The following is a 20,605-nucleotide window of genomic DNA, read 5'->3' as shown; positions in this document are numbered from 1 at the left end:
TTTTCTGAGGCGTCTGAACAAACTGATGGCAGACTATTTAGTTGCGCAGTGTGTTCAGAAAAATAACCTGGAAGATTTGTCCTGCCGGGAGAGGTCATCGATTATCGACAGGCAGCTGTTGTGTGACAATGAACTATCACAGATTTTATTCATATTCAAATTTGATCCTAGGACCGCTAAATATCAAATTCCGGGGATTGAGGTGTGCATTCACAGGGACACGCTGTAAGGTCTGGTCTGCCGATGCTTCCAGCGCTTCATCGTTAGCTTCTTTGTACACGCTGTGTGTTTGTGTCTGCTGCTGACTGAAGGCCGTGGCTCTGAGCACGGCGAACTATTTGTAAAAGTGCATCGTTTGTAGTTTTCTTCACTTTTTGAATAAAAGTCAATCTGTCAGTTACTACACTTCCACTTCCATTTTATTTCACCATAGCGTTTGCCGACGTTTTCCTCTCGCTCGCCGTACTCAAGCTGTACGCGTTTGACAAACAGTCCCTGCCACCAATCACGAGCGCTACGCAACATTCTCCAGCCAATCAACAGTAAGCTGTTCAAAGTGCACTTCCATTTATGGGGCGGCGGGCACTTCCTTGTTGGGTTGAAGGCTACAAAACGTGTCCGTCCGCCGTGTGCCTCTGAGAGAAGAAAACAGGCCACAGAGGGCGTAATACGTCTCCGATTACGGCGGGTGTTTGTAAGTGGACGGATCTCCGCTGCGATGGGGGTAGGCATTTAAAACGCATTATTTTTGTGTAATCGTGTTATTTGAAAGTAATGACTAGTTGTATTGAGTGATAGACGGTGGTTATTGTGATAACTGTTAGCACGATAACTGTTAGCGCGATTGGCTAGTTCTTATGACTGATTACGCGTTTGTCCACTAGTCGACCTGTTTTGACTATATCAACCAATTAGATGTGAGTTTGTTTTGGAAGTGTGCTGTTATTGGTTGCTTCCCAATTTCTTTATATGTTGATTGGCTGGCCATATCCAATCAGAAATTACAGCTCTTTCGCGTGAGTGGCACAGCTGTAGTCCAATGAAAGGGTCGTGGGCATGAGTGTGAATGGTCCAGTGTCCGTTTGTGGGCGGGGTATAGTGAAAATGGCGGCTGTTCGGAGAAGGAACTAACTTTATTACCATGCTAGGACTAAAGCAAGTAATAGTGCCAGCTTCTTGTTGTTTTTTTAAATGTTGATAGCCGTTCCGGAGTCATGTCGTTTTGTCTCTGTAGGGTAGTGACAGGGCAGCTACGTAAGCTAGAGAGGAGTGTGGCTGTTAAAAACCAGATAAAGAAGCTCGAACATTAAACCGTCCTGTCGGATTTTCTAAACGCCAGCGAGTCCGGCTCTGTATGCGACTAAATTGTAAGAAGTCGGTGAATTAGAGGTAGGCAGCGAGCCCTGCCAGGACAGCACAGTGACGGCTCCTGTGGGACCATCGCTGCCCACTGGTGTCTGTAGTGGCACTCCGGACCCGCCTTTGGTTCCATGAATGAAAATGGATGATTCCAAACCGCGCTGCAGCAAAAGACTGGTAAGTGTCGGGCAGATTCCAACACGCTGGTTCTGCTACCTCAGCCTGAGCCCTGTTTTTATGGCGTTATTTTTGTGCCACTATTCTGAGCGCACGTAAAAAAAGGTTTGCAGGTGCAAGTGTTGCATTTTGAGGAGAAATTTATTTTGAGCGAAGAAAAGCTGAATTTGAGTGAACAAAATTCATTGCTGCATGCAAAAAATGTATATCCGTGTTTGCTATTATCCATATACACACGCACAATAGCAGCCCCTCTCGCTCAGTTTTTGTATTTGCGCTCGCAATGTGTCGCTCACGCTCTCAACATTTCTGCCCGTGCACGCTCAACTCTTTCTGTACACCGTTATATTTGTGCCACAAAACCAGCCAATCACAGACTTGGATGCAAAAAAATCTGATTGGCTGTTTTTGTCTCCAATCAGCTCGAAAGGACGAAATGCAATATCCCAGAATCCATTTCGTCCAAAGCTCAAACGAGGCAGTGGCGGAGGAACACAGAGTGGCGGAGTTTGAAATATTACTCTTTCTGGGACACAAAATAAACTTTTAAGATATTTTCATGTTAGAATGTAGCTGTGTGAACTTCAAATATCTGCTCGATTTATCAAGACATCACATATTTGCATAAGTGCTCCAACGTTTTCGGAGATGCCTGTTACCCACCAGCTGACCGGGTGGGAACTCGGGTTAAACATAATATATAAGGCTGAACTGACAAAAAAATCACCGACTACACCACCAGGTATTATTGGAAAAACCATAAAGCCTTTGAACGAAAACAAACGCTGTTGTGACAGTGATGTACACTGTTTTGTTGGTATATATGTATGATTTGTATCACCTTCATGTTTCCAGCTTTACAGCTGTGGCTCCAGCAATCATCAGCTGATACTAGAAATTAATTTTAAATAAATTCTAACAACAGCTGATCAATTTTGAACGTGCTGCTGTTGTTGTTTAGCGCAACATCCGCTGGTTTCCTGTTTCTGGCGCAAAGTGGGAGATAAACAAACAAGAGAGACGATCAGCTGATCATTGATCAGTTTCATGATTGAAGTAGCAACAGGAGAGGGAGGGGGGAGAATGAGGAGAGAAGAGGCAGCTAAGACACAGAATAACTCCAGCTTTGTGTCTTTTTTATTCTCGCTGAAGTCTTTTCCCCTCAATACGGATGTATTGTAATTGGTCCAGCCCAGAGTTGATTACCAGTTGGCTAATCCACCACCTTTCATTGTTTATACCATTACAAAAACAAACAAACTAACATAAAAATGAAAAATCACCATTGGCCCACCGGGCAAATGCCGGGTAAATGCCCAATGGCCAGTCCAGGTATTCGGTCAGCTGGTGGGTAACAGGCATCTCCAAAAACGTTAGAGCACTTATGCAAATATGTGATGTCTTGATAAATCGAGCAGATATTAGAAGTTAACACAGCACCATTCTCGCATGAAAATATCTTAAAAGTTTATTTTGTGACCCACAAAGAGTAATATTTCAAACTCCGCCACTCTGCGTTCCTCCGCCACTGCCTCGTTTGAGTTTTGGACGAAATGGATTCTGGGATATTGCATTTCGTCATTTCGAGCTGGTTGGAGACGAAAACAGCCAATCAGATTTTTTTTGCATCCAAGTCTGTGATTGGCTGGTTTTGTGGCACAAATATAACGGTGTACAGAACGAGTTGAGCGCGCACGGGCTGAAATGTTGAGAGCGCGAGCGACACATTGCGAGCGAGCGCAAGTGCAAAAACTGAGCGAGAGGGGCTGCTATTGTGTGTGTGGATAATAGCAAACACTGAAATACATTTTTTTTGCACGCAGCAATGAATTTTGTTCACTCAAATTCAGCTTTTCTTCGCTCAAAATAAATTTCTCCTCAAAATGCAACACTTGCACCTGCAAATTTTTTTTACGTGCGCTCAGAATAGTGGCACAAAAATAACGCCATATGTTTTCTGTTACAGCGGGAGACCACTGCAGGATGCAGGGACGCAGAGCAGTCTCAACGCTCAGTGTCTGCCTTCGGTCAAATCACTGCAACTTTATCTCTGAGCTTCAGGTTCACGTGCGTCTTGTGCAGTACCATATCTGACAAAGCTGCATCACAGTATGCGCCGGGTCCGTGAGGGTGAAGCACAGCGGGTGGTATTGTTGGAAGATATGCTGTAGAGCAGGGTGTCAAACTGAAGAGAGCTGTGGGCAACTCCCTCTCAAGTAACTGAGTCCTTTCATTGATCTACCAAATAAACACAGTGGTCCTCTCTCTGGCCAACACATGGCAGTTGCTACCTTGCAGGTGTGGAGTGGTGATAACCAGCACTTTGCTTTCATGTCCAAATTTTTTTCTCAAGTGTGTCTGTTTGTGAGTAAACAGACACGCCTGCTGCTTGCAGTTTTGTGTACCTGCAGACTTACTGTTCATGTTCCTTAGAAGTGTTTTGAAATCGTAGGCAAATTCATATACAGAACTTTGTTATTTACTGTGAAAATGCAGCTAATAAGGAGGTAATTGAGGGAAACTCTATAGTTAACCTTTTAGTACTTGTACATTATACAAAGGAAAATGCTGAATGACTTATAATGACCAACAGCCAAAAGTACTAATGAATCTGTGCCTGAGGCATCAGTTAATGAAGAGTGTGTGTATGTTAGTATGAGGGGTTAGGATAAGATGGCACCCAGCGCCTTTCCCCATCATTTTCAACTCCAGGTTTATTTTCTTTAAAAAGGACCTAATAAGGTAAGAGTCCTGAGGAACATGAAGACTGTGATGGACGCACGTTTCACACGCGGGTTCAGTGTACGTGTGTTATCAGTCTGTACCCCAAGTATCTGTTTGACATCATCAAAATAATGATGCAGGGCCAGGATAAATGTTGCAGCCAGCCAATGACGTCGCCTGAGCTTTCAGTTAGCATTATAAAAGAAGTCAGCAGGTGCTTAAAAAGAGTAACACTAGCAAACCAGCATGAGTGAAATAAGTTGGCTGTTAATTTATGTTGATAACTTGTTTATTAACACTTAGAGCTCGTGGTTTGCTCCAGAAGACTCTGCTATAAACAACTATACATCACAACTGGGGCAGGGCAATATGGCCAAAATACTTATCACCATATATATTTAAACATTTGCGATAACAAAATAACTGACGATATAATTGACACGAGACAAAATACTTTACATCTCAACTTTATTAGTGCAAAAAAAATCAATGTATTTTCACTTAAACAAGCAGCTGTTTGTTTGTTTGTTTGTTTGTATGCACATTAAAGTTGTATAAAAATGTAACAGTGCAAATTCGTTGCTGACAGTTTAACCAATCTGTCAGCAAGACAATCCATCCAGTGGTGCGGCTTCATAGTTCAGCAAAGTCGTACTTAGATTCTTGAGCGCCGTGTTCGGTAATAACGACGGCCCGCTAGCATGCGCTACCAAAAACAGTGCTTTGTTGTGTATCTGACGGACGAAAGCTAAACCAGTTCCACACCACTGAAGCTGCAGCATTTTTACAAACCAGTTCTGGTTCGTTTCATTCAACGATCCACTTTCGCTCTTGTCGTTCTCCGTCGCTGCCATGATTGTTCCTCCATGTGCGCATGAAAACAAAGGCACTGCGCATGCGCGTTTTACCCATATTCTATCGCCATATTTCATTTTCTTATTATTGCCCAACATTACACCGGTATTCCCGTGAACGGTACGATATGGCACAGCCCTAATCACAACAATGTGATGATCAGTTGCAGTCTCGATCCTGGACTAACATGATGATGATGATCACACATGCCTCTTCCTCCCTTTGCTGGAGTTCACACCTGTGCACGTGAATCCGATTAAGTTCTGTGTGTACTTGTCTCCGTGTGTCGGCCCCGTGGTGCGCTGGTGTCCTCTCGGTGTCTCCTGTGGGAGGCTGCAGCCTCGGGCCCAAAGTCGGATCGTTTTGAGGACAATGAATCTATTAAAGTGCTGATTTTATAGTTCCTGATGCTTCACGATGAAGCCGTTTTCATCTTCTTGGTCAAAAAGAATTGAGGTGGGCCCTAACGTGGACTGTCATTCAAGCCCATTTCATTTATACCCATTCAGTACTCAGTAGCTGCTGTCAGGCCTAGGATACGACAGAGGTGATCCCTGTGAGTGAACACTTGGCAGTGCTGGGAAGCTTCCCCTACAGAACCTAATGCTCATGAACCATAATTAGTTTTCAGATATTTGGCACGAGGCTGTAGAAATGGTTACCTATTATCCTTTTAGCTGCCACTCTGTGAAGCGCCACTTTGGACTTTTTCTTTTGCGGTTGGTTTGATAAGAAGGACTGTCCAGTTTGGGTTAATGTCCATCCAAAGCACTTCAGTCCTCTGTCTTTTACCATCCCTCTTACTCTGTTCTCCTCTCTAGCGTGCTCGTAACCAGCAGCGTTACCATGATGATGGCATCTCAGATGAGGAGATTGATGGGAGGAGGATGTTTGACCTGGAGGAGAAGGTTAACAGTGAGAGGTTCAGCTCTGACCGAGTGCTTCGCATGGATGGAAAAGGTTGGTGTGAACACTGTCTCCATCGTTCTCTCCCAAAGGGAGGGAGTGTGTCCTGGGTTCTGTCCGTCCAGCAGTCCAACAGCCACACCCACATCAACATATTACGTTCAGCGTTTGTGTGACAGTAGACATCAGCTGATTTAACTGGGTCAAGGTCGTATCACATGGTAAAAGCGCTACAGATGACACTACCCATAATTTTTGCCCGTAGCAGCTCACACTAGGGGACCCTGCAGTTGGGCAGAAACGATCCCGTCTGCAGAGTCTGTGCACTGTTAAGCTCTTACCAGGTGCGTTGTTCGGCTCGTCCACATACCTGTTGTTGCAGATTGGTTCGATCCTCGCAATATAAACTAGGCCACTCCCCTTGTCAAATCAAACCAAATGACTTTTATTGTTGTGTGTGTGAGAGAGATGGCTGGACGTGTACAAACACACTGTATTCGTAGGTATAGTGTCTTTGTGTTTCTTATATGGGTTTAAGCTTTGAGTCTTTGCGTCTGAGCTTTATTTTTCAGAGCCTGACGCTTTTTTCTTTGCTTCTTAGAATCTTATAGCGAGGGAATATTTAAATGAAGAAACATGTCTTATAAAGCAGCAGTCGTTGCTGCACTGAGGTGGTGTCACAGAAATTTGAGAGATCGTGCTTGAAGAGTGAGATATGCCAGTTTATTAGGATGCCACACAAAGATGTGCTTTCAGGACCCTGGACAGTGCACACGGTGTTCACTGTGATGTCATGAGCTGTGCTCATACATGTGACTGTAAAAGGTCAGCTGCATGCACTCTGACATCACCTCCCCGTGAAATCTGCAAATCCCAAGAAACCTAACACACCAGTCACAGAGCGTAGAAATAAACTCGTGTCAATCTGGCGTTTGTGGAGGTTTTATCTGGTGGAAGGATGGAAGCTGGCCTAATATAAGAAACAACAGTACTGTCCTAATTATCCATAGGACAGTACTTCTTGTCCTATGGATTATAGTCCTGTGTTGAATGACGCTTGTATATTTCTCTGCAGACTTTACATACGCATTCATTCAGAGAGGTGGTCTGAGGGACCCCGTCGTTTTTGAGAAGCCTGATGGACTGGGAATCAAGTAGGCCCCTGTGTAACTTCAGTGTTATTAAATACGTCTATAAACTGAGCTGATGTAATGATGTTGTGTCCTCTGGTTCTGCAGGATGCCAGATCCTGACTTCAGCGTCAATGACATCAAGATGTTTGTTGGTAAGGCTCGTTCAGTTACACACTGCTACTAAGCATCAGCTTCAGTCCTGGCTTTGCCTCGCTGTACAAACGCAGTGATTTAGGTAATAAATGCTGTAATTACACACTTATTTAAAATACGGGGTTTTCTATTAAAAACAAAGAAGAAATTGAACCTAATTGTTGAAAATAACTGTCAGTGATACTAATTAGAGGTGATTTCTAACTGAATCATGTCCATAGGTGTACAGGTAGCTTCAGATTAGCACAAACTGAATTTTATTCATATAGAGCCATTTCAGCCAATGAGCCTGTATGTGAAACACTCACTGCTGATCAACTTAAGGACAAAATGATAAATAAAGTCATTACTTTGAACGTTGTCTTGATGCTCCTCACTCAGTGAGGTTTCTGGAGAAGCTCGACATCCGCCCAGCTGTTGTGAGCAGCCTCTTGTGTCACGCTGTGTCTAACAGAAGGCTCCCCTCTCAGGTAGCAGACGCATGATAGATGTGATGGATGTGAGCACTCAGAAGGGGACCGAGATGTCCATGGCCCAGTGGACACGTTACTATGAGACCCCCCCGTGTCAGAGAGAGAAGCTCTATAATGTTATCAGCCTGGAGTTCAGCCACACCAAACTGGAGAACTGGGTCAAGAGGCCTGCCACAGTATGTACCTGCAGGCCTGTTTGACTGGAACTGCTGACAGGAAATAAAAACCTTTAAAGTGATTTTAATCTGTTTGTTTTTTCTCACTGTTTGTATTTTGTCTCACGTTTGCACGTGTAGGTCGATCTGATCGACTGGGTGGACAACATGTGGCCTCGGCATCTGAAAGAGAGACAGAGAGACTCGACTAACTCTATCAATGACATGCAGTACCCCAAAGTACAGAAGTAAGTGTCCTGCTGTAGGCAAGTGTGGCGGCAGGATGTGAGCCGTGATGACGATGATGTCTCCACAGGTACTGTCTGATGAGTGTTGAGGGCTGCTACACAGACTTCCACATCGACTTCGGTGGGACTTCAGTATGGTACCACATACTGAGAGGGAGCAAGGTGAGGCCACGAGGGGCCGGCTAAGAGACGATCTCTTTCCCGTTACAGCTTCGGGTCAACGCATAAGTCCTGTCAAGTATAAAGAACAGGCTAGAAGGGGAGGGGCCTCCTGAAAGTGTCTGTTTTGTCCCACAGCAGAGCACAGTGAATTACACTTTTGTTTGCAGGTGTTTTGGCTGATTCCTCCGACTCCTCAGAACCTGGAGCTCTATGAGAACTGGGTACTGTCAGGGAAACAAGGAGATGTGTTCTTGGGAGACAGAGCGTCTGACTGCCAGAGGGTTGAACTGAAGCGGGGCTGCACCTTCATCATACCCTCAGGTACACACTGACGTGCACTCACTACCTGCAGAAGCAGTCCTGTGGTATTATAATCACTGTGTGCTACAGGTTGGATTCATGCCGTTTACACCCCGGTGGACTCGATGGTCTTTGGAGGAAACTTCTTGCACAGCTTTAACATCCCCATGCAGCTCAACATCTGTAGCATAGAGGACAGAACGCGGGTAGGTGAGCAGGCTCTGCATGAGCTGCTGAATGAACGTGAATAGACTTTAATCTTTTTACCTCCTGCAGGTTCCAGCGAAGTTTCGTTACCCCTTCTACTATGAGATGTGCTGGTACGTGCTGGAACGCTACGTCTTCAGCCTGACGAAGACCTCCTACCTCACCCCAGAGTTTCAGAAACACTCCCTGGGCATTGGTATGTACACAGCCCGCAGTCACTGCCCACTGGGGGACACACATGCGTGTTGTGTGGGCCATACTGGTCAGTTCTGAGTCTTTCTTATTTCCTTCATGAAGGTCTGAAGAATCTGTGTGGCTCAGATCCAGTCAGTGAGCAGCTGAAGACTGAGGGGGAGGGTGTTGGCAGTGAGGAAGACTCTGAGAAGCTTCCACTTAAGGTCCACCTGACCCCCCTTGAACTGGAGGGACTCTGGAACCTGCTGGGTAAACTGGAAGCTCTGCCCTCTAACAAGAAGTGTGTCCCAGCAGGGATACACAACGCCCCGGCGCTCATCACACACATCAAGGTATCGCTCCTCTGTATGTCGTCGTGGAGCTCCATGTGAGCCTCGCGGTTCTTTCTGTCACGCTCATGTCTCTGCTGTCCTGCAGGCACTACTGAAGGAGCACGCTAATGACAATCCCAGCATGTCGTACACAGGACGGCCCATCGTCAGGTGGCCGAAGAGGGTAAGCGGTCTTTATTCACCAACAGACTGCACACTTGTCATGGTAACCCTGCCTCTGGTCCGTGGAGCACTCCGTCTGTGCAGAGAGAGACTGAGTCACATGAAGGAGGTTTATGATCCTGTCCACAGTCCTGTGAAGTACGCCTCGTGACTCGGTAGTTTTTAAACCTTTAACACACATAACAGTTTCTGTGTGTGCTGTTCATTTAACTCTGCGTTACAGACACTGATTGCAGATCCTCAGCTCTGCACTCTGAGCTGTTTGTGCCGACTGTGGTCATAATACACAGCACCAAGTTTGGACACGTGCTAACACGTCCACTCTGGTCTCGTCTGTCCAGCAGAGCTAACCGTGCGTGCGCACAAAGATGTGTGTCAATCGAGCGTCCAGATGTTTGTTCGGACATTACGAGCAGTCGTAAAAGTCCCTGTGACCAGCCGTGCAAACGGACCACAACAACAACAAATTATTTATATAACGATAACATGCACATAAAGCCAATATTCAGCTCTTTTTTTTTTTTTCTTTCCCCCATCTGTTTTCTTATGCTTCACGGGGGGGGGGGGGTCACCCGGGTCACCCGGAGGTAAATGTGTTTCCTTATACAGCCAAACTGGGACTGGGTAGGATGACTACCAGATGTTTAGTCGTTCGCACACTTGTTCTGTCCTGACCTTTAGCGATTGATGGTGCATAAGCTCTGATAAGAAGAGAAGCAGCAGGGAGGAGGGAAACGGGAAGGCCTCAGAGGAGGTTCATGGATGTAGTGAAGGAGGACATGCAGGGGGTGCTGGGACAGGGTGAGATGGGGGCTGATGGTCCGCTGTGGCGGCTTCTGAAGGCAGCATGTATACTTCCTGTGTCATCGTACCAGCTTCCACTGCTAATGTCCGTCCCAGTGTGCTGGACTGCTGGTAACTGACTTTGAACAATCCATCAAGTCCAAGTGATCAAAGTCATTTTCTAGTGTAAATAATTAACCCTCATTCAAATTCAAATTTTATTTGTCACGTACACAGTCATACACAGTACGATATGTAGTGAAACGCTTGGACAACTGCTCGTGACCTAAAGAAAACAAAAAAGGAAAAGGCTATGAATAAGATAGGAAATAAATATGAAAAATTAAAAAGGGTAAATTTAACTAGGAAGGAATAAAATATAAATTAAGGTTAAAAATGAAATAACTGTACAACACAAATTAGAATGAAGGGTAAATTTAACTGGAAGAATAAGATAAAATATATAAATTAAAGTTGAAAATAAAATAACTGTACAACAAAATACACAATATAGAACTATATAAGAATGTATGAAGAAATCTAAATATAAATAAATATATACACAATAACAGCAGCTGTACAAGTATTAACCGGAAATGAAGAATATAGTGACCAGTGTTGTGCAAAACCAAAGTCCAGAAAGTCCAGTGTGTGTGTAAGAACTGTATGTGTGGGTCAGTACGGTGTGGTGGTGTGATTGAGAGACCGTATCGCCTGCGGGAAGAAGCTCCTCCTCAGTCTCTCTGTGTTGGTCTTCAGGGAGCGGAATCGCTTTCCTGACCTCAGCAGAGAGAACAGTCTGTTGTTGGGATGGCTGAGGTCCTTCACGATCTTCCTGGCCTTGGTCCAGCACCGCCTGCTGTAGATTGAGTGCAGGTCAGGGAGCTCGGAGCGGATGGTGCGCTCAGCTGACCGCACAACCCTCTGTAGAGCTCGTCTGTCCCTCATAATGTCCTCCTGATTTCCACACAGCTGTGGTCCTCAGGGGACAACAATGTCCCCATCTGGTTTGACTGATGCATAATTAATATGAAGTTTGTTTTTCCCACACTTTTAATTAAAACTTAATTCAAACACAATTCCTTTTATTCCATTTCAAATGTAAGTCTGATAAAAACCTCATAAAAATGAATTTTTTCTGTTTTCGGGTAAAAAAATAAATTAAATCATCAGAAATCGTGAGGATCGTTTCACAACCAGAGTCGGCTGCTTTAACAGATGATCACAGACGGGTTTATGTCAAAGTTAATTTAGAAAGCTGTTTTTAAACTACAAGTTTTTTACTGGCAGCACATAATCACATCTGTTGTCCTCTGGGCTCAAAAATGACCCTGTTTGCTTTGACTGTTTATCAAGCAACAAGTATAAAATATCATCCATCTCTGTGTTTCAAGGTTTTATTCAACTTTATTCCAACTCATTGCCTGACAGTTTTCTATATTTTGGCATGGTAGGAGGGCATGAGTCTGAGTGAAGGCAAACTTTCATGAGGACAAAGGCGTGTCCATATTTGACCCAAGTGCAGGAGGAAGCTCAGGTTTATTCCTCTGCACTGGTCCCATCATGGACAGCATTCTTTCTGCAGTTGCAGGCCAAGGGGCATATACAGTAAACAAGCTGTTACAGGTGATTGTTTTCTTTTGGAAACCTGCAATGTTAGGGACAACTCACGTGTCCTGACTGCAGGACAGACGGTTTGCCATCGCACACGAGCATGTTCCATGTACAGCTGGACCTGCATCACATGCTGCCCATGTTTTTGTCTCAAAGTTCCCTGGTTTACTTGGATGTTCTGTTGGAGGGGACAGAGTCCTCTGAAGAGGACTTGGTGCTCATACAGTCACATCAGTACCAGGATCTTACATCACAGCAGGAGGAACACCCACTTGTGTTTCAAGTCAAGTCAACACCAACACACATCATACACCTCAAATGGGAGCACGTTTGTGTCATGAACGACGATCATCTATTGTGTCTTTATCAAGAAATGATGTCCTTTTTGTGCTTCTATGATTAATCTTGTGTCAGCATGAAAACTTCTCTACCAGACTCAGGATGTCATAAACTGGCCGTAGCGACTCTACTGGATGCGCGGCAGTAAGAATCAACACACCCACATATGCCTACAGCTGCATTCGGTCCATTTTTCTTCCTCTCTTGTTGTCCCTCCTTGTTCATCATTGAGTTGGCTGTAGAGCAGGTCATCTGCTAATTGGATGGTTGTTGGTTCAATCTCTGTGTGCTCTAGTCTGGAGTTCTTACCAAGGTGTCCTTGGGCAAGTTACTGAACCCCAACTTGGTCTCTGATGCATCCATTGGCATGTGAACGTTAAAAAGCAGAATACAAGCAGAATACACTGTGTATAATGCTTTCAGTACTCGAGTAGAAAAGCCACTGAAGGAGTATGGGACCTGGCACATGTGCTTGGACTGTGGTAGATCATCTTTCTCTGAGGCACATGAGAGAGTCATGCATCGTCTGTCACTGGGAAGGTTAGAAGACCAGATCAGTGTTTCCTCACGTTACTGCAAATATTCCTCTGTCTCAGCTGATTCCTCTTTCCTGCTTGATTCTTTGTCTTCATCATAATTGAAATGGATGATGTGTAGTCCTCTGACACATCTTCTATTTCAGTTTCACATTCTGAAAATTCAAGAAACTTCAAGAAGCCCAGTCACTTTCTCTCCAAGCTCCTCAGACTACCATGTCCTGGATGCCTGAGAACCTACTTGAACATAGTTCAGATTCTTCATCACTTTTCTTCACTTCATAGCCTTCTTCCACTTCTGCAGGTGGCTGATGTGCTTTTTCAGAGAAAGGGTAGCATGTGCTCTAAATATTGACAATATTTTCTATATCTTCTAACCCTGGATCTTCCTGAACAGTGATTCTTCCTCCTCATTATATTAAAGACAATATGTGCTTTGTCCTACTGGTCATTGCTTTGCACAACATGGTTTAAAAAAGTAGCTCACAAGCCTCCAGAGCAGTGGAGGCCTGTGAGCTACTTTGTGTGTATGTATTATTGTAGGGTCGACCTTACAATATGAAGCACCTTGATGTGACTGTTGTTGTGATTTGGCGCTGTGTAAATAAAACTTAATTGAATGTTGTTGTGGTTGTTGTGACCTTTGCTTGAGCCCACACATCAGTGATCCAAGATCAAAGGTGTTTGAAAGCAGTAGGTTGTTTGCAACACCTTGTACTTTGGGGACTTTTGTCCTCGAGGACCACAGGTGTTATAAAAACCCCATAAATAAATGAAATTACTTAAAACTTATTCCAGTCATGCATAGCACAGTAATGAATAACTTCTGTTATTTTCAGACCATTTGATGAATGAAAAACACATTTTTGATAGCAAAAGATTTCTTTAGAAGACAAATGTCCCAAGGACAACACATTAAAGTGTTTTTCTCTTATGCTTCCAGCCATCATGGTACCAACCTCCTCCCCCTCCCCCACCACCACCTCGCCCTAAACTGTCCTCCACTCCCATCACTCCACGACCTCAAAAACCAGCGTCTTCCATGTCCGTGTTGAGACGACGCAGGGTCAGGTAAGGAAGTCGTACCTGTGTCAAACCTTTTGTTACTTCAGTTCATATAAAAACACGATGCAGTTTTTCTTCATATTTAAGACAACATACCAAATGTTTTAACTATTTACAGTGCAGTGAAATGATTTTCATGTTTGGATTTCATTATGTGCCACAGCCCCGTGCTTCGTTTTAAGCCATCCTGTTCTGTCCTTGTGTGTGTGCGCGCAGGTGTAAACGCTGTGAAGCCTGTATGAGACCTGAGTGTGGAGACTGCAACTTCTGCAGAGACATGAAGAAGTTTGGAGGCCCAGGGAAGTTAAAGCAGACCTGTGTCCTACGACAGTGTCTCTCTGTTAGTAACTCGGTCCTTGTTTTTATTAGTCATTGTCTTTGTAATTAGCAACATGTATGCGTGTGTGAGATACTTGACGACCCGTCTCTTCCAGCCGGGCCTGCCTCTGTCTGCGGTGTGTGAGATCTGCAAAGAGCCCAATCAGGAGGAGACCGGAGACCCCTCCCTCACTCTGATGGAATGCTCCAACTGTGCCCAGATCGTCCACCCTGCCTGCCTCACAGTACGACACACGGAGCATATAGCAACTCAGTGGGATGTGCTCGTCTTGTTGTTGACAGTTCAGCGCTCGTAGCCTCGCTACATCTTAAATAGAAGCTGGATCCTTAGTAACTATGACCGTAACTTCGTAACTTAGTAACTATGACAGCATGTCTGAAGGCACAAACATGAAGGTTCCAGGTTGTATTGAGGCTACGTCCACACGTACACGGGTATTTTTGAAAACGGAGATTTTCCGTTTTCAAAAATACCCGTGTACGTGTGGACGTAGCCTTAGATTGTGACTCAACTGTGTCTTTCTTCTCATCAGTCCTGTGTGCTAGCATGAGTAACTGTCTGCATGTTTGTCTGCAGGTTCAGGGGGAAGGCGTGGTGAATAAAGACCTCCCGAGCTGCTGGGAGTGCCCGAAGTGTGTGCAGGGCATCACTGATCCAGAGGTACACAATGCATTAATTAGCCACTGTTACAGCCTGGGCGCGCGCGCACACACACACACACACACACACACACACACACACAGTGTGACAGATCTAATGGGCTTATGTCTCCTGTTTGTTTTTCATTATTATTATTTATTTTTGACTTTGATTTAATTCCGTCACAGTCATCAGGCAGTGATGAATCGCTGGCTGCTGGCCACCAACAGCGTATCCGTCCCCACGGCCCCCTGGTCCTCAGGCTGGGTCCGGGGCCCTCTCCTAGCGTAGGGGGTCCTGTGGGCCCCCATCAGGACGGGGAGGTTGTCCGCTGTGGTTTCTTCCCTGCTCCTTCTCTTCCTTCCTGCTCTTCCTCCTCAGCGTCACTTCTCTTGGTGGCGGCCCCTCTGCCTTCTCAGCCAATCAGCTCGAGACTGGTGAGAGGTGCCGCCTGTTTGTGCATAAATCCACCCGTCTGTCGCTTACATCACTCCTTTTTCTTTGCCATCTTTTTTTTTTTCTTTCTTAAGAGAAGAGACACAAAGCTTGGTCTAAAGGATGTCAGCGAGTCAGTGCCCCGGGCTTAGTGTCCGTGCTGGGACGCAGTGAGGGTCTCATCCTGACTCCAGCTGTAAAGCAGCAAATATCCGTTTATGGCTGCACACATATGTTATACTGAGGGTCTGTATAATTAGCCTATGACACACTGAGGTGTTTTATATAAATACAAACGTGGTTGTTGGTGTTCTGTGGACCTGCTGAATCAGCACTGACTGACGTTCTGTGAACAGGAAATGGATATTTTGAACCATTTCCTGCGAGCGTGCTAATCATTCTGCTGCTCCCAGCATCGGAGAGCAGTAAACAAACACGAGTACCCTCTGCATCGTCTCATTGCGCTTGTGTTCAGTGACAAATGGCCTTTCTCTGAAGCTAGATAGGTACTGAGTCAAAAATGAGTGTCTGATCGTCAGCGCTAATTCTGTGGTTGTGGTGGAGGTCGCTCTCAGCTCGATAAATGCCGACTGTGACAGGATTTCATGTACATGTCTGATGGTGTGCACACCGTGAGCACTGATTGGTCCATGTAAAAGCATGCTGATGTGTGGACGGGTTTGTAAGGGATTAAAAAAACCATGTTTGTGTTGTTCCAGTGTTTGATCGAGATTTTGAGTTGAGCTGTTGGTCGTTTCTACTCTGAAAGAATCCATTTTGTCTTTGCAGCAGCCTAAAGGTGACCGAGGTGACAGCCTTCCACTGGTGAGTGTTCCTCAGATCCCTCCTCTAAGATCATTTGTTATGTCTCCCATCACTTTGATTATTCCTCCCACGCTGTCCAGAAAAGGAAGTCCTCCTCTCTGCTTGACGCTCGTATGGCTAAGATCTACAGACGCCAGCGCCACAGCCGCGATGGAGAAGACTCCGTCAGTGACGATGACGATGAAGGTTTGTGGCTGTTAAAATCTGTTTTCATCGATTCAGTTAGCGACAGCATCAAGAAAACAGAGTTGATTCTTTGTTCTTCCACGTGCAGCCTCTCAGAGAAGAAAGATGGCACTTCACGCTCGGGGTGGGACTCACTCTTCCAAGAGGGCCTTTGGCGCTAACAGGAGAGGCCTGCTGAGAGGAGGCTCGGCCCACAGAGGCAGCAGAGCCGGGCTCGTGAGTCCGGGATCATCTTCTGTCCTCAAGCTCAAGCGAGGGGTTGGCATGAGGGACGCTGGACGCCGAGGACGAGGGGTCAGGTTGCGCGGAGGTTCCAGAATGCAGCGAAGAGGAGATGAGTCTGACGAATCTGACGAGGACGACGATGACGACGAGGATGATGACGACGAGGACGACGAGGACGATGATGATGAAGAGGATGAGGAAGAGGAGGACAGCGAGGACGGAGATAAAGAACAGCATCGTCGACACAGGAGACGGCGCAGGACCGATGATGATGAGGATGAAGACGTAGACAGCGAGGGGCAGTTTGACCCTGAAGAGGAGGAGATGGACACTCTGGAGGATGATGAGGAGGAAGAGGTGGAGGAGGAAGGCCGCTGGGATTCGGACCCAGAACCTCCGGTCCTGCTGGTGTCTGATCTGAGCGATGACCTGCTGAGTGGCTCCTACCTGACGGTGACTCTACAGCGCCCCAACAAGGCCAAGAGACAGTGTGGTAAGAAACCAGCACAGCAGCTTAGGATTGGCTCACATCTGCAGGCGCAGCATGAGTAACAGAAGGCTCTTTTCATGCCTCAGGCTCCATAGTTCCAAAGCTGGAAGCAGCCATGGGCCCGAGGACTGCTGCAGGGCAGCAGGGCTTTATTCAGAGAAAGGGCGCTCTGTCCAAACCTGCACGGCTCAGGTGCACAGACCCCGCGGCTGACAGCATAACCCCACGAGGACCCGGCAGGTAGACTTTAGCACATATTGAGCTTTCGTGTCACGTGTTGGTGTTCCATCCATGATTCAATGATGTCCGATACCTCTGAGCAGTCCTGGGACAGTCAGCTGCTGTGCTCATGTGGCAGAGCAGGCTGGCGGTTCCACCAAATAACCTTGGGCAGGATACTAACCCCATGTTGCTCTCTGATGCATCCATCAGAGTGTGAACGTGTGTGAATGTTAGGCAGTTAGAATGAGTGCTTGTGTGAATGGGTGTATAAAGCGCTGTATAAGAACCGGTCCATTCACCATGATTGGGCTGTCTGCTGCTGGCCAGCTCTGCACAGTCCACTGTTTAAAATATTAAACGACAGTCACTGGATAAAAGCACAGAAAAGAGGCCAGAGTGGAGATCTTATTGGGGATGAGGCTGTTTGGATGTATGGTGAACATTAGATGACCAGACTCGGTCCATAACGGAGTGACTCAGCTTTTTCCTGCCCGTGTCAAATGTGCGTGATTGTATCGCACATAAGAACTACGCTGTGCTGTGTCGTCATAGGCCTCGCCTGCGTGGTAGCCGTGGTGAGAGAGGCGCTCGAACTCGCTCCGCGTCTTCTTCAGAGGAAGAGGAAGCTGCTGCTCACCCTGCGTCCTCCACCCTGTCTTCTCCATCGTTGCCGTCTCTGCTCTCCTTTAAGGATGTGGGCAATGAGAGAGGCGGGGAGAAGGAGGTCTGGGTGTCTGTGTTCAGATACTTGAACAGAGCTGAGCTGCTGGCCTGCATGACTGTCTGTAAGGCCTGGTACAAGTGGTACGTTACCCTCGCGTCACCTTGTTCTGTACATGCAAAGCTCCGCGCTGCTTATGAAACGACCACCGCTTCCTCCCCTATGCAGGAGCTGTGACAAACGTCTGTGGAGCCACTTGGATGTGAGTCGGTGCAGCCCGCTCAGCAATCAGGCCCTCGCAGGCATTGTCAAACGACAGCCCACCTCTCTGGACCTTTCCTGGACGCCCATGGCCAAGAGACAGCTGAACTGCCTGCTAACGAGACTCCCAGGTACGAACGCGCGGCGTCCCAAAGCGAATGTCTCCTGTCCTGGAGAGTCTTACTAAACCTTTGTTTGTGTTCAGGTCTGAGAGAGCTGAGTGTGACTGGTCTGCCCTGGTCCTGTCTGTCGGCAATGGTTTCTCCCACTCTGCCCCATCTACGGCTGCTAGACCTGCGCTGGTGCGACGGCGTCACAGACGCCCAGATTAAAGAGATCGTCACGCTGCCTGGTCAGTGGCACGGTGGGCTCAGTGAGCTGTGTTTCACCCCACTCCTCCTCCAAGCACTGGGAGGGGCTGCACCGCCACTGCTTGTAGTTCAGTGGCCGCACTGCCGAGCAGCTCGGGACATGTTCTTTAGTGTGATTGTGATCAGCTGAAAGCTTGTGATTGGGTTTGTTTCATCAAGCACAAAATGTTTCCAGGTGTAACCAGCAGAGATCTAAAGAAGCACAGAAACCTTCCTCCAGACACATGTGACCAAATCAAAAGTAGTAGTAGTACACCTGTACAGCTCGTGGGATACTGTGTGATCAGAATACAAGCCAGAGTCTGCTGTGTGTGTGTGTGTGTGTGCGCGCAGGTTTGGAGTCATCCCGCAGCAGACTGAGGAACATGGTGACGCTCCGCCTGTCCGGTCTGGACATCACTGAGTCCACTCTGAGGCTCCTGCAGCGCCACATGCCGCAGCTGGAGAGGCTGGACCTGGCTCACTGCAAGGATTTAACAGACTCCTCGGTCGCCCTGTTGGCAGCAGCTGGGACTCACACACGCAATAACCTCACCGAGCTCACGCTGGCAGGTTTGAACAAACACACTGATCACTGTTGGCTTTTTCACACACCCGAGTATAGGAAGGCTGCTGTTCCATTGGCAGACCCTCATCCCTTTGATTCCTGCAGGAAACAACTTCTGTTGGCCACTAATGATGACACGTGGTCGTTCATAGCTGCTCTTCTTTCTTGATCCAAAGCCTGAAAATCATATGAAGACATTAAATGTGTGTCTGTGTGTGTTTGAAGGCTGCAATGAGCTGACCGATGGCTGCCTGTCCTATCTGAAGCGCCTCTCCTCTCTGACCCTGCTCGACCTCAGAGGCTGTAAAGGCGTCAGCAGACGAGCCTGCGACGCCTTCATCTCCGACCTGTTCCACGTAGCTGTCTACTGCATGATGGAGGAGAAACTCATCCAGCGCCTGGATTAACATGAGCACACACTAAACACAAACATTTTATTTATGATCACACAAGCTGCCGACGTTGGACTGAAGCATTAAAGCTGCCAAAAAGGCTGCCTTCAAGTCCCCGTGTCGTCTGATGTCATTGTTCAAGCATTTCTGTTAGTCTGGTCTACAAGAAACACTTGTACGCTTGAAACGTGTTATCTGCAAATGCTGCCAAACTATCACCAGGAGATCAGATTGTTCCCTGAATCTCGAGTTACTGCCTGAATACGAAGCTCTGTTACGTTTGCGTTTCCTTCATGTCTAAAATGTTCACCTAACGTAGAACCCCCGTTTTTGTTCAGGGGACTTGGGAAGTTAAAGTCTTGGTGGTCAGTGTTTTGCTCTTCTGCGTCTTAACACTGATTGCCTGTGTACATATGTTGTTTGTTTCATATATGACAGTGTAGCATATAAAACTTTAAGAGTCCACGTTTCTGTGCCCATTTGTTAAGCACTGTGTTTACAGATGTGCCGAAACAGCCGGTGTATCTGATGAATTGTGCCCCACATGGAAACATTGTATCAGGGAGCTGCAGCGTGGCCACCAGCTCAGCGCCTCCAGCAGGCACCCACATATGCACTGACACTGCTTCATATCTGATTAGTTGGGCTGTTTTCTGAGTTTGCAGTGTGTCAAGACTACTGCAGGTTCAAAGGGTGAGGTGTTCTGATAACAGACTTTCCAAGAACTATCCGTCAGTCTTCATCCTCCTATCCAGCACTAGAAGTCCAGACCTCCGTCTTATCCGGGTGAACATCAATGAGTTCCCAGGCCAGCTGAGAACTCTCCAGCATGTTCTCGGTCTACCACAGGGCCTCCCCGAGTAGGACACGCCCGGCAACAGGTTAGGCTTTAGAGGATTAAAGATGGGAACCGTCCCAGTCTGCTAATCCAGAGAGATCCATGCAATGTTGCACTGGGGTGTCAGCCCATCCAGGGCCCACACACTCCTGTCAGCACCAACTTACTCAATGTCTTCTCTTATATAGTGGTTTTCTACTCTGCTTCATGCAACACACGTGCACCTTTACTACCTTCACTTGCTTTCTATCAAACAAGAGCAGCTGGTGATTGAACCACCAACCTTCTGATTAGT

General features: G+C 46.6%; 1 protein-coding gene across 2 annotated transcripts; it reads left to right on the top strand.

Annotated features, from left to right (window-relative positions):
- Positions 1 to 923: 923 nt before the first annotated feature.
- On the top strand, positions 924 to 20,605 carry kdm2aa (lysine (K)-specific demethylase 2Aa). 2 transcript variants are annotated; one of them, XM_085356679.1, is made up of 26 exons: positions 924 to 1,536; positions 5,937 to 6,075; positions 7,097 to 7,175; positions 7,260 to 7,306; positions 7,778 to 7,956; positions 8,077 to 8,183; positions 8,252 to 8,345; positions 8,513 to 8,666; positions 8,736 to 8,851; positions 8,922 to 9,048; positions 9,150 to 9,379; positions 9,465 to 9,542; positions 13,757 to 13,884; positions 14,095 to 14,218; positions 14,313 to 14,441; positions 14,795 to 14,878; positions 15,046 to 15,294; positions 16,082 to 16,117; positions 16,198 to 16,303; positions 16,392 to 17,021; positions 17,105 to 17,258; positions 17,793 to 18,044; positions 18,130 to 18,293; positions 18,368 to 18,514; positions 18,867 to 19,085; positions 19,306 to 20,605. In XM_085356679.1, exons 1-26 carry the CDS (start codon positions 1,495 to 1,497, stop codon positions 19,485 to 19,487), a joined length of 3,996 nt encoding a protein of 1,331 aa, XP_085212805.1. In that variant the 5' UTR covers positions 924 to 1,494; the 3' UTR covers positions 19,488 to 20,605. The 2 variants fall into 2 exon arrangements, with proteins under 2 accessions (XP_085212805.1, XP_085212806.1); XM_085356680.1 differs by lacking the exon at positions 15,046 to 15,294.

The sequence above is a fragment of the Diplotaxodon limnothrissa genome, linkage group LG6 (assembly GCF_057381915.1).
Source record: "Diplotaxodon limnothrissa isolate DT_005_m linkage group LG6, D_limnothrissa_male_GT1.1, whole genome shotgun sequence".
Classification (NCBI taxonomy): Eukaryota; Metazoa; Chordata; class Actinopteri; order Cichliformes; family Cichlidae; genus Diplotaxodon; species Diplotaxodon limnothrissa.
The sequence above is the reverse complement of the archived record's forward strand: the minus strand, read 5'-3'. Positions and strand labels throughout refer to the sequence as shown.